This window comes from Protobothrops mucrosquamatus, unplaced genomic scaffold, assembly GCF_001527695.2.
Source record: "Protobothrops mucrosquamatus isolate PMUCROS unplaced genomic scaffold, P.Mucros_1.0 scaffold2059, whole genome shotgun sequence".
NCBI lineage: Eukaryota > Metazoa > Chordata > Lepidosauria > Squamata > Viperidae > Protobothrops > Protobothrops mucrosquamatus.
In genome coordinates, this window is record NW_015388164.1 from 118,061 (window position 1) to 132,054 (window position 13,994).

Below are 13,994 nucleotides of genomic sequence, written 5' to 3' on the forward strand. Positions count from 1 at the left end.
ATCTCCCCCAGCGGCTTCACATAAATATTGAACAGAAGTGGAGAGAGGACCGACCCTTGTGGAACCCCACAAGTTAGGGGTCTTGGGGTCGACCTCTGTCCCCCTGCCAATACAGACTGCGTACGGTCGGTGAGGAAGGAAGAGAACCACCGCATCACGGTGCCCCCCATTCCCAACCCACCCAACCGCCGCAGCATGAGAAACATTATCCTATAGCCTTCAAAAAGCCAGCTTACTGTAGTGCAGTGGTGGTGAACCTATGGCACACGTGCCAGAGGCGGCACTCAGAGCCCTCTCTGTAGGCACGCATGCCGTTCCCCGGAAATGGTGAGGGACTGGCCCCCACTGCCCTGGCCCCACCCACCCAGTCTGCCATGACCACTGCGGCCATGCCCACCCAGCACTCGGTGATAAATAAGTGTGTTTTGGGTTGCAATTTGGGCACTGGGTCTCTAAAAGGTTCGCCATCACTGCTGTAGTGGTTAAGGCACCAGACTGAAAACCAGGAGATCATGGATTGCTGGATTGTTGCATTATTGCAATGCGCTTTACATGAGGCTACCCTTGAAGACCACTCAGAAGTTACAACTGGTCCAAAATGCAACAGCATGGGCAGTATTGTGCGCCAGTAGGTTTGTCCATGTTATACCTTGGTTGTGCAATCTCCAGTGCTCCTTAGTTTTCTTCCAGGTGCAATTCAAGGCGCTGGCTATCACCTTTAAAGCCCTACGTGACATGGGACCTGTTTATTTGTGGGACTGCTTTTCCCTAAAAATATCCACCCAATCCACTAGATCAGATAGATTGGGCATAGACCAGGTCCCCTCCCAAAAATCTTGCCATCTAGTGGGACCTTGGAAGTGTGTTTTTTCTGTGGTTGTGTCTACCCTTGTGGAATGCCCTCCTGTTGGCAATTTGAAGGGCCACCATCCTTCTAACCTTTAGAAAACCTTCCTTCCTTCCTTTTCTTCCCTTTCTTCCTTTCCTTCCTTCCTTCCTTCCTTCCTTCCTTCCTTCCTTCCTTCCTTCCTTCCTTCCTTCCTTCCTTCCTTCCTTCCTTCTTGCTCTAAGCAATCACATTCTTCCCCATTTTTGATTCGGGTGCCTAAGCCTCATAATCTATAATTCAAATGCAGTGGAGAGCTTTTTTAAAAAAGATTTCTATAGCTTCCCTTCCCTTTCCCTCTCCCTTTCCCTTCCCCCCTCTCTCTCACTTTTCCCTCTCCCCTCTCCCTCTTTCTCATCCTCTTCATTTTCCCTCTCCTTTTCCCTCTCCCCTTTCCCTTGCTTTCTCCCCTTTCCTTCTCCCCTTCTCTTTTTCTTCCAGTATAAATCTGTGTGTATGTGTGTGTGTGTGTGTGTGTTGCTATTGGTAATTGCACTGTTAAAAATGGGTAGTTTTGTCACCAAATTTTGGGCAGAATTTTATTGCGTGTCTTGCAGAGAAGGGACCAAAATCGTCCCAGATTTTGAAATGTTTGCCAGCCAATCCCCTTTAGAACTGCGAGGCCTTAGCTTTTTCAGCAAACAAATGCTGACAGATGAGCTAACATTACCTCCCAATTTATTATGCTAGCATAGTAAATAAGGCTTGAAATGAGGCTCCCCATTCTCAGGATTCAATTAATCTACTTTTGTTCCATCCATGCATGCTCTCCTCTTTTTCCAGTTCCCCTTTTTGAAAGATTTACTTCTCTGCCAAGACTATGCATGCATAATACTGGGGTTGGATAAATAACTTGTGGCATTTTTATCGGAAAATAAGGCAACATTATCATTTTTTTCTCCATTTTGCGAGGTGCAATAAGCTTAAATTTCCTCATGAAATCTTTTGAGAGCTCACACTGTATAATAAGATGGAAATAGATATGGCATGATGGTAGTAGCGCTACAATATACATAATACATGTCTTAAAGTTGTGTTTAACATTTCATTTCCTGCTGGTCTTTACATACTGGTCCCATCCAAATGAGATATAATCTACATTACAGAGATTTAGACATGTTTGTCCTTAAGATGGCTTATAATAACTACAGTTGAAACTGCGGCTTACTTTAAGTAATAAGTAATACAAGTAATAAAACCTGTAGCTGAACCCTATTCCATCTAACGATTGGGAAAGCCCATTTTTATAATCTATAGAGTGTTTCCTTTAGTATTAAAGAAAGTCCTAACGGACAATCACTTAAATATGAGCCAGCAGTTTGTTGCAGCTGCCATAAAAGCCAACACAGTCCTAGACTGCATTAACAGAGAATCAAGATCATGTGAAATGTTAACACCACTTTATAATGCCTTGGTAAGAACACATTTGGAATACTGCATCCAGTTTTGATTGCCACGATGCAAAAAAGACGTTGAGACTCTAGAAAGAGTACAAAGAAGAGCAACAAAGATGATTAGGGGGCTGGAGGCTAAAGTGGTTGCAGTTTAATAATAATAATAATGATAAAGTTGGAAGGGACCTTGGAGGTCATCTAGTCCAACCCCCTGCTCAGGCAGAAAACCCTATACCATTTCGGACAAATGGCTGTCCAGTTTCTTCTTAAAAACTTCCAGTGTTGGTGCGTTCACCACTTCTGGAGGCAGGTTGTTCCACTGGTTAATTGTTCTAACTGTCAGGAAGTTTCTCCTTACTTCTAGGTTGCTTCTCTCTTTGGTTAGTTTCCACCCGTTGCTTCCTGTCCTGCCTTCAGGCGCCTTGGAGAATAGCTTGACTCCCTCTTCTTTGTGGCAGCCCCTGAGATATTGGAACATTGCTATCATGTCCCCCCTCGTCCTTCTCTTCGTTAAACTAGACATACCCAATTCCAGCAACCGTTCCTTATAATGAAAAAAAAGAGTAGAGGTAACATGATAGCAGTGTTCTAATATTTGAGGGTCTACCACAAAGAAGAGGAGGTCAACCTATTCTCCAAAGCCCCAGAAGGCAGGACAAGAAGCAATGGATGGAAACTAATCAAGGAGAGAACCAACCCAGAACTAAGGAGAAATTTCCTTACAGTGAATGGCTTGCTTCTAGGAGTTGTGGGTGCTCCAACACTGGAGGTTTTTAAGAAGACATTGGACAACCAGTTGTCTGAAATGATTCAGGGTTTCCTACTTGAACAGCGGGTTGGACTAGAAGATCTCCAGGGTCCCTTCCAACTCTGTTTTCTCCATTTTGCGAGGTGCAATAAGCTTAAATTTCCTCATGAAATTTTTTGAGAGCTCACACTGTATAATAAGATGGAAATAGATATGGCATGATGGTAGTAGCGCTACAATATATAGACTTAAGACTAACAATTACTTAAGACACGATTTCAGAGTTATGATAGCTGCATCCCTTTCCAATCACAAAATTGTATTTTGGACACTTAGCAACTGACTTATTTTTATGACTGTTTGCAGTGTCCCGTGATCACATGACCATGATTGTCAACATTTGTTGATGGTTTCTGATATTTATTTTTGGGTTTTTGGCAAAAAATGCCCATTGGGTAAAATGAATTTGCTTAACAACCACAGGGTTCACTTAACAACTGATATGCAGGTTCTGAGGTTTTGCTTGATAAAAAAAATACAGGAAACCAGAAGTTGCCTTCAAGCTTTATGTTTTTATTCAGCTGAATAAATGAGAGAAGCCCCGAATGACAATAAATCCTTGTATGTATTCTTTCTGATTACATAAGCAACCCATCCAGCAAAGCTGATACACATGATAAAGATTTCACCCAGTAAGTCTGGCACACTGTAGATAAGAAAGGAGAAAGCAGAAGTAGCTAAACATGTTCCCTTTGGGGTATTTCCCTAAAGATATCGTATGTTCTCGGGTGGGTTAGGACATTGGGTGTTTTCTTGCTGTCCTTTCATGACCCTGCATCCAGGACTTTGCAAGTGACCACAGAGAGAGGGGCCATCTGTACGTATTCACAATTGATACTGCTGTCCCCTAAGTCCTGGTCATCACAACCACTGCAAAATATGCAGAAAAATTCTGTCCAGTCATGTGGTGCCTTGATTTACCACCACAATGACTTACAACCGTAATTCTGGGCTCCATTATTGTCATAAGCTGATAATACTTAGCTTCTCTGCCGCCTCTTTCCCATGTAGAAAATAGAAGGAATCCACTCTCTTAGGAACAATACTGCATAATTATAACTTAGCTTCCTCGCATCCCCTCCCATATCAGTTTATAAATGAAGGTTGTATGGCCCCAGCTGAGGCTCGATCAAACTTCAGTGCAAGTGAGAAAGACTGGGAATAGTGTAATGAATATAGAGAAGCCCAACCTGTTTGTGATGTATAATACATGAGTCACTGTGCTTATTTTTTTTTTCTTTTTCCCTGACCATATTAAAAAAGCATCTTTTTGTCAGTTCAAAATCAGATCCCCTGGGTTTTCGTGCAGGGAAACGTGTGGAGGTTGGCTGTGGATTCTGTTGTTTAGGGAGATTCATATTTGCATGCTAAAAGCAGTTGTAGGAATGTCAGACAGCTCTGCTGCTTATTGCTAGCAGGGGCTTAATTTCTCTCTTGCTCCAGAGTAGGTTTATTTGGACCATTGCAGTTGGAATATTTTTGGCTCAGATTGCAGCTGACAGCGATTCAGAAGGGTGGTGCATTATAACCCCTTTGCTTCAGATATGAAACAGATCCTATTTTGAGATACAGGTGCTATACAGGTCAGTTTGCAGACTGATAAGGATTCAGGAAATGGTTTCATAAATAGACAACAGCAAGATCACCTTTGTGGCTGACAAAGAGTTAGTGGGAGACTAGTATAGCTATTTCAGGCTCATTTGTCCTCATCAGCTAGTCACACCCTTCAGTGATTCAAACCTGGGCAGCTTGCATGTTAGACAGCTGTATTACCCTTTTGAGCCACAGGTTCCCCCTTATTCCTGTCAGCAAAAACCAGGGAGGATATATATCTTATCTTTTGGGTGAGGCACCCGGTCTACAGCTTCCTAACATACAGCTGCCTAACATGCAAACTGCCCAGGTTCAAATCCCTGAAGGGCGTGACTAGCTAATGAGGGCAAATGAGCCTGAAATAGCTATACTAGTCTCCCACTAACTCAGCAGTTCTCAACCTGTGGGTCACGACCCTTTTGGGGGGTCGAACGACGCTTTCACAGGGGTCGCCTAAGACCATCGGAAAACACATATTTCCGATGGTCTTAGGAACTGAGATACCGCTCCTCTATCCGGCCGCTGCTGCTGCCCTGCTCCTCCTCCTCTGGCTCCTCCGCCTCCAGGGCGCCCTTCTCCGACAGCGCCTGCTCCTGCTGCCGCAGCACCATCGCGCGCACCCCCGACGCGGCCCCGGGCCGGCTCAGCTGCGTAGGCGGCTGGGCCGAGTCGAGCCTAGTCTGGGCCGCTGCTGGTGCTGCCGCTGAGCTGCTCTGCCGCTGCCGCCAGTGCTGGCTGAGCTGAACTGCAACACCGAGCTGGTCCCCATGCCTCCTGGTTGCCCGGCCGTGCTCTGCCCCCAGCCACCCTCTGCACCACGCCGGAGCCTCCCCGTGCCGCTCGGCCCGCCTCCCTCACCATCGGAGGCCACCTCGGCCCTCTGGTGCCCAGCGCAGCCCTGGGGCTGGCAGGCAGGAGCGGCTCCTTCCCGGCTCACCGGGTTCCGAACCTCAGAAGCGGCCAGGTGACGGGAAAGAGGGTGAGGTGGCAGCGATGCCTGCATGTGTGTCGGAGGCCATCTGGCTGGGCTGGGAGGGGAGAAGCGGCATCTTCCGAGCAGGAGCTGGCACTCCAGCCGCACCCCTCTCGCGTGCGACGAGTCGGGGAAGGATCGTGGCGGTGAAGGGCTGCGCGATGTGGAAAGGGGCTCCCGCAACCCCGCTGCTGCGATGGCGCTCAGGATGCTGAAGGGGTGGGCAGGTCCCGGGGGGGCAGCTGGGAGAGGACAAGAGGTGCCAGGATGAGGATGGGGGGCCCCAGGTTGGCGAGCAAGAGAGGGTGGCCGGTGGCTCTGAGGTGCACTGATCCGAGGTGAGGCTTCCAAGGCCCCGGAGGTGCTGCCGCTTGGCTCTCCGCCAGAGCCTCCCCCCTCCCCAGGCAATTGTGTGGAGCTGCTTGTGCATCCTTGGCAGTGCCTGCGGGCAAGGCTGTGTGCCCAGGCCAAAATGCCGTGCTTTTCCTACCACTTCTCCTCCCGTTGGTCAAAGAGGCAGACACGATTTCTCTTTCCCTGGTTCTTTTCATCTGCACTGGAAAGGACAATTTGGACTATTTTATTACCGGTACCTGTTGCTTGTTTTATTACTTGCCTTTGCTGAACCAGGGAAAATTGGTTAAAGTGATTTTCAGGAGCTGCAGAATGCCTCCAAGTAAAGCCACAGCAATTACCAGGCCAATTTTCCCTGCTAGGGCATCTGTGTGTGTCTCCAGACCTTACTGGACTACCATCCCCAGCAGCCCTAAAAAGCACTGTGGAAGAGTGGAGAATGCTGGGAGTTGCAGTTCATCACCATCTGGGAAAACATGACTCTCCAAAGATCACTCCTTCCTTCCTTCCTTCCATCCATCTCCTTCCCTTCCCCTTTAATTTCTCCTTCCTTCCTTCCTTCCTTCCTTCCTTCCTTCCTTCCTTCCNCCCTCCCTCCCAACATTTTTGAGCAAGGAAGAGTAAGCTTCTCCAGCGAGCATTGCTATATTGTTTTTGTGATTAATCACTATGCTTTAATTATGTTCAATTCGTAACAATGAAAATACACCCTGCATATCAGATATTTACATTACGATTCATAACAGTAGCAAAATTACAGTTATGAAGTAGCAACGAAAATAATTTTGTGGTTGGGGGTCACCACAACATGAGGAACTGTATTAAAGGGTCGTGGCATTAGGAAGGTTGAGAACCACTGCACTAACTCTTTGTCAGCCACAAAATTTTGAATTTATAGTGTTCACAGTATGTGAGGTCTGCCTGCAAAACATGTTCCTAGATTGGAGCAAACACAGAACAGACTGATTTATATTTGGTAGACCGGGTGCCTCACCCAACAGATAAGATTATATATATATATAATATACAGAAAGTTTTTCAGACAGACCGGTCTGATTGATTGCACCTTGGCATTTTGACTGCTATACTGCAGTTCTACTTTTTTATAATCTCTTTTGCCTTGCAGTCCCCCAACTAGGGGCTTTAAGCAGGCTCAAGTTGCAACTGCGATACATTACAAATTCAGATTTCTTTTTGCTGACAAGAGTTAAAGATTTAAGTGGGAGACTAGTATAGCTATTTCGGACTCATTTGTCCTCATCAGCTAGCCACACCCTTTATGGGATTTGAACCAGGGCAGTCTACATGCTAGGCAGTTGTATTAACCACCAGGCCACCGGCTCTCCTCCCCTCTTTGTCAGCTGAGTCAAGGGAGTATATACAGAAAGTTTTTTCAGACAGACCGGTCTGATTGATTGCACCTTGGCATTTTGACTGCTATACTGCAGTTCTACTTTTTTTATAATCTCTTTTGCCTTGCAGCCCCCCAACTAGGGGCATTAAGCAGGCTCAGAATGGAGCTCCGGATTGATGTGAGTGGTACCTTCCAGCCTCCATTTCACTGTCAGAGGCCTTCAGGAAAGGGCTCTGAAGCCGAGAACCAAGCTCCAGATTGATCCGTGTGGTACCCCCTGGAGGCTGGGGGATGTCATGTGCGTTAATCCGGAGCTCCATTCTCAGTTTCAGAGGTATTTCCTGAAGGCCCCTGATGGCAAAATGGAGGCTAGAAGTGATGCATGCGAGAGGTGGCAAGCAGCCGTAGAAGAAGTGGGCTGGCTGGGCGGGGCTGTCAGTGCCGCCATCATGAGGCAAGACCATGGAAAAGACATCCCCCCGAAATAAGACCTGGTGCCTCTTTTGGAGGGGGGAAAAAAGACCGGGTCTTATTTTTTGGGAAACATGATATTGTCCCCATAAGAACAATCCTGTGAGGTAAATTGGGCTGAGAGAGAGTGATTGGCCCAAAATCACCCAGCTGGTTTGTTGTTGTTTGTTGTTGTTACATTTATATGCTGCCGAACTCTCAATGACTCGAGACAATTACCAATAAAAGCAAATTTTTAAAACTCTGCTAGATTATTTATTTATTTAATCAGATTTACATAGCCATCCATCTCGCCAATGTGACTCTGTGCGGCATACAATAAAATAACACATTGCAACAAAGAAAACAGCTGAAAACAATTAAATGCAAAAATTCGACACAAATAAACCTTCCCCCAAACACAAAAACTCCCTGAAACAAATATAAATATAAATTTAATTTACAGAAAGGCCATCTGAAACAAATTGTTAAAGGCTCCACTTAATCTCTTAGGGAATACATTAATTTAAAGCAGGAATTAGTTCATTTGCTGACATTCTTGTTCCTCTCCCACTTCAGTGAATCTTTTTAGGAAGACCATGCAAGTTTTATACCTGGGGAAAAAATTAGTTTTAGAGCCAGTTAGCACTAAGGGAACCTTTGACTTGCAACTTTACATCTCTGTCTATGGATGATCGGAATTGGATCCAGATGGAATTTAAGAATGAGTCAGAAGTTTAATACATTTTGAGCCATGTTCATCTAGGAGATTGAGTCACAATTCCCAGAATTGCTGTTAAGATTAATTAATTTATTCCAGACTTCTAATATGATTTAGGTACCCGGATAGCCATTTATGCAGCATAATAACACATGAGCATAAAAGCACGTAGGAGCAATATGAACTAATTTGATTGCATAGAGTTAACCATTTCAGTAAATGATGGCTAATTTGTTAGTTAAAATCCTACACTATTGTCCCTTGCCCAAAGTGTAATACTGAAGGCAATTGGAAAACATGCACACACAAAATGATACCACTCGGGTATGGGGTACATACATATCCACAGGGGTATCAATAGTCAGACCAGATAGACCAATCACAGTAGGCTTTACTAATTAATTTTTTTTCAGACCATACATTATTGTACTGCATGCTATGTTTAAAGTTCATGCATCAAATGAATAAGGAAATGTTTAGTATAAAGTAGCAGCCAAGTCAAATGTTTATTGTAATTTATATAAGAAATTGCATATGGGGGTTACTTTTGAGATCTACATCCATCATCTCTCTCTCTCTCTCTCTCTCTCTCTCTCTCTCTCTCTCTCTCTCATCTATCAATCTATCTGATTGCTACCTCATTCAGAATTAAACACAAAAATAGATTTGGGGGCCTCAAAACCTTCAAGAACTCATTCTAGCCTCAAAGCCTTCAGATCAGTGGTTGTCAGTCTCACCAACCTTAAGATGGAGGGACTTCCTCTCAAAATTCCCCAGCCAGCATGTATTACAAGAAACACTGCTTCAGATACTGGGAAAGAAGCTTATCTGGCATCATATGGATAACCCAAGACAGAAGTGTACAATTGAGCATCATCAACATACTGCCAATACTTCATCCCGTGGCTTCATGTAGGTATTAAATAGGAGTGGAGAATGAGTAGAGTCCTGATGCACTCTGAAAAGCCAGTCTATAGCTCTAGACTTCTTCAACTCTACCAACACTGGCTAGAATTAGAACTGAATAATGGAACTGAAACCCGTAACACTGTGCCTCCCACTCCCAATCTCTTGATTAGTTCAGAAAGTTACCATTATCAACAGCCCTGAAAGTGACTAAGAGAGTTAGGATGGATGTACTATCTCCATCCTGGTCTTACTAAAATTAACGAGCATGATCAGTGCCATCTCAGCGCTATTACCAGGTTTGAAACACAACTAAACAATCTTTCATAGAAGTTGTCCAATTCTGTCAGATCCAGCAATGGCTTCTGGATGAGAGGAATGCAAAGGTATACAGAGATAAATTGAAGAAGGAATGCAAGGGCAGTTGCATAAACACCAGGTTAGTCCTGAAAGAGATGAGGAGATGAGAAAGAAACTCAAAATTGCCCCACCTTGATTCTCCTGGGTATATGAAGGAGGAAAGAGAAACACTGTCAGGCTTTCAGGTTTCTCCAGAGAAGAGCAACAAAGATGATTAGGGGACTGGAGGCTAAAACATATAAGGAATGGTTGCTGGAATTGGGTATGTCTAGTTTAACGAAGAGAAGGACGAGGGGGGACATGATAGCAGTGTCCCAATATCTCAGGGGCTGCCACAAAGAAGAGGGAGTCAGGCTATTCTCCAAAGCACCTGAGGCAGGATAAGAAACAACGGATGGAAACTAACCAAAGAGAGAAGCAACCTAGAACTAAGGAGAAACTTCCTGACAGTTAGAACAATTAACCAGTGGAACAACCTGCCTCCAGAAGTGGTGAATGCGCCAACACTGGAAGCTTTTAAGAAGAAACTGGACAGCCATTTGTCCGAAATGGTATAGGGTTTCCTGCCTGAGCAGGAGGTTGGACTAGATGACCTCCGAGGTCCCAACTTTATCATCATTATTATTATTATTATTATTATTATTATTATTATTATTATTATTATTATTATTATTATTATTATTATTATTATTATTATTATTATTATTATTATTATTAAAGTAGACTCCAATAGTCTTTATGGAGTCTGTTTCTGATCTAGCCTACCTCAAAGGGCTTGACAAAGGAGTGGGTGAAATAAACTTTTTCTCTCGAGGGAACATAAACTGGGCCCAATCACTTGGATCCAATCATGCCGCCTCCTGGAAGGCTTTAACCAACCAGGAAGGTCATGAATCTAAAACACAAATGGCCAAACTCACAGCATTAGGGCCCTATCCTCTTCCTCAGGACCAGCAAGCTCAAACAATTTGATGCAGGAAGGAAAATGAGTTTGAATCTATGGGAGAAATTATGAAAGCAAAAAGGATGCAATTCTGCTAAGTTATCAGCAGGATAATTTGATTGCTTGTTAGCTTCTCATGACGAAACATTGTCATAGCACAAAGCTGATTTTGCTACTGAATCCTAGTCTATGTGAAGAACAGGCTTAAAAAAATTCTTTTAGACTTAAAGATCTTGTGCCTTTTGCTTGTTCAAAGTTGTGCTAAGCTTCTTCATAACAGATGTAGTAAGGTTACCGCAGTGAACTTAATGAACCTTGCTCCATATTGAAAGAAAAGCGAATGCAACAGACGTTAAAGCAATGCATTCCAGACACAGGAACATAAAGAAATCAAAATGTTTATATTAAAAAAAAAACATTCTGTAATGTTAAGACGCTTCTAGTACATTACCACTAATTTGACAAGGCAAGGCACTGATTTATCAGGACAGGAGGCAAGAAAATGTGAGAAATCAAAGCCTTGGTGGGGGGAATAATTTATTATGAATTCCTCCTGGGCTACTGGAGAATTTAATTTGTTCCAAAAGAAGAGAACTGTGGAAGTCTTGGTGTTCTTTGAACTTGGTTGTTTGCTTGAAGATGTTTCATTACACAACATCAGATGCCTGATGATGTTATAGGTAGTCCTCGACCACAATTGGGCCCAAAATTTATGTTGCTAAGCAAGACATTTGTTCAGTTAGTTTTGCCCCATTTTACGACCTTTCTTGCCACAGTTGTTAAGTGAATCACTATGTTTAGTAACACAGTTGTAAAGTGAATCTGACTTCCTCATTGACTTTGCTTGTCAGAAGGTTACAAAAGGTGGTCACCTGACCCTGGGACATTGCAGCCATCATAGATTTGAGTCAGTTGCCATCAATCTGAATTTTGATCATATGACCATGGGGATGCTGCAGTAGTTGTAAGTGTGAAAAACGGTCATTAGTCAGTTTTTTCAGTGACATTGTAACTTTGAATGGTCACTAAATGAACTGTTGTAAGTGGAGGACTACCTGTACGTCATTAGGTAATGAAATGTATGCAAACAATCAACCAAGATGCTTTGGGTGCTTTAGAGAACAGGTTGTCACCCTACCTTTTCTTGTGTAAACAAATGCCAGGGTCCTGAGGGAAGAAATGCAATTTGGTCTTTCAGTGGCATGTTGCAAAAATTCCCTTTTTTCTAGAGGAATATATAATTTCCAGATCATGTGAGGATATAAATCCACTCTGTTCTGCTTTGGGGAGATCCCACCTCTATCTCTGGCTAAGGGCAGGGGGTTGGACTAGAAGACCTCTTAGGTCACTTCCAGCCCCACAATTCTATGTTTATGTAAGATCAGAGAGCACCAAGAATTCCAAAATTCATTTGTGCTAAAATAATCATATGACATTAGTGCAGGGGTAAATACAGGATCAATGTGATTCCATATCACCCCATTGGTAACTCTCCAGCATCCTGTGTTTATACTGCCAAAATTCAAAGCTGGCTGTACAATTTGTTTGTTCATTTGGTTCTATTTTACTTATATGGAGTGATTGTAACAGTGGCATGTTTTGACTTTCGGAAACATCTGCAACATATTCCCACCCCTCTGGTGACATTTGTCCTCTGGTCCTTCACTAGAGTGGGAGGTTGAGTTACAGCCTTGAGCCTTCAATTTTTGCCCATCTTTCTTATGGTAGTCCTGAACCTCAGCTGAATAAGTCCTTGGAGAAGAACAAGCCTTTGTCTTGATCTTTATGGAAGGACTAGGAAATTAAATGATTATTATTTAATAATATTATTATAATTCCTCCTAAGACTTTACTAAGGAGATGTCCCACTCAAGAAATGACATCATATGGGGGATCCAGAGCCAGAGGCAAAATGTCTCGGCTTATGAGATTTGGGGAACAAAATTTCATGTGGTGGCAGCAAAAAAAAGTACAGAAAAAAACTTTGCTGCCATCTAATGCTTATCCAATTTTGTAGCCTAGAACTGGTAGCCCTTAACTCCAAGCTACTAATGAGAAGTAGCTGGATATTTTGGATAATGGTTCTAATGCCAGGAAGTGATAAGGTGCAACATCATCCATAAAGTCCATAGAGTCACATGACTGTGAGAAATGGACAGCATATAAATTTAATTAATAGATGATGATGATGGTGATGATGATGATGATGGTGATGATGATGGTATCCATTCAGACATGTCTGACTCTTGGCAATTCTATGGGCCAGGTCTCCCCATATCTTCCAATCTTGCACTACTTCTTTGAGTTCTTCTATGTTCTGGCTGGTGTCAGCTTTGATGGTGCCCAGCCACTGTGTTCTTTGATGTCTGATTTCCTCAATCAATATATAAATTAAAATAAAAGATGCTGAATTAGAAGTTAGCTATTGATGAAACATCTTTCTTGCTGTGCTCTAGTCTGAAGAAGAGTTGGTTTTGCTTCGCATAAGATAGCTTGAGGGAACACAAGAACAGAATGACTTTTTACTTCACGGTTGGGGAATAAAATGGAGAATTTCATTTCAAGTACAGAGCAGAGTTTTAATATTGCTTTAAAACTGCTGAAAGTACCATGATCCAATCTGGTCTCTTCTCTTCACCCATTGCTCCTCTGTGTATTGAAATAAATCAATGGGGGGGGGGGTCATTCAATATTACATGAAGTAAAATTCTTGGGGAAATGGGCCTTTATTCTAGGAACTTTCTTTTTTTTGTCTCACCCAACCTATTTGATTTTGCCCCCTGAAAATAGCTGTAGCAAAATTCATACATTAGCAAGAAACTCATGCTGTGATTTTGATAAATAGTCCCAGACAATTGCTTCAATGGATTAGAATGTTGTGCACCCAACAGAAATCATCAAACAGATTTAAATTCCCAGCTGTAATTATAAGGTACACCATGAATGTATTGAGGACTGTTGCATTTCTAAATTAGTGCAAATGCTGCCTTTGATCCATAGAGAAAAAGAGTATAATGGTTTATCTAAATGAGATTCTGATCTCGCATAAACATTTCAACATTTCAACGCCACTGTTGCGCGAGCTGCACTGGTTGCCAGTGGCCTTCCGGGTGCGCTTTAAGGTGTTAGTTACCACCTTTAAAGCGCTCCATGGCATAGGACCTGGCTACCTCCGAGACCGCCTTCTGCCACAGATTCCCTCCCATAGACCGGTACGCTCCCACAGAGTGGGTCTCCTCAGGGTGCCGTCGT

The 13,994-nt window shown here is 43.3% G+C and overlaps 1 protein-coding gene across 1 annotated transcript in view; it reads left to right on the top strand.

The window, feature by feature from the left end:
• GALNT17 (polypeptide N-acetylgalactosaminyltransferase 17) overlaps nt 1-13,994 on the top strand; it is a gene marked incomplete at both ends in the record, with an annotated part of 169,641 nt that overhangs the window by 71,790 nt on the left and 83,857 nt on the right. The window contains 2 exons of the mRNA XM_015823963.1: nt 291-298; nt 7,015-7,070. Coding sequence (XP_015679449.1) covers nt 291-298; nt 7,015-7,070 — 64 coding nt within the window. The remainder of the gene's footprint in view (nt 1-290; nt 299-7,014; nt 7,071-13,994) is intronic.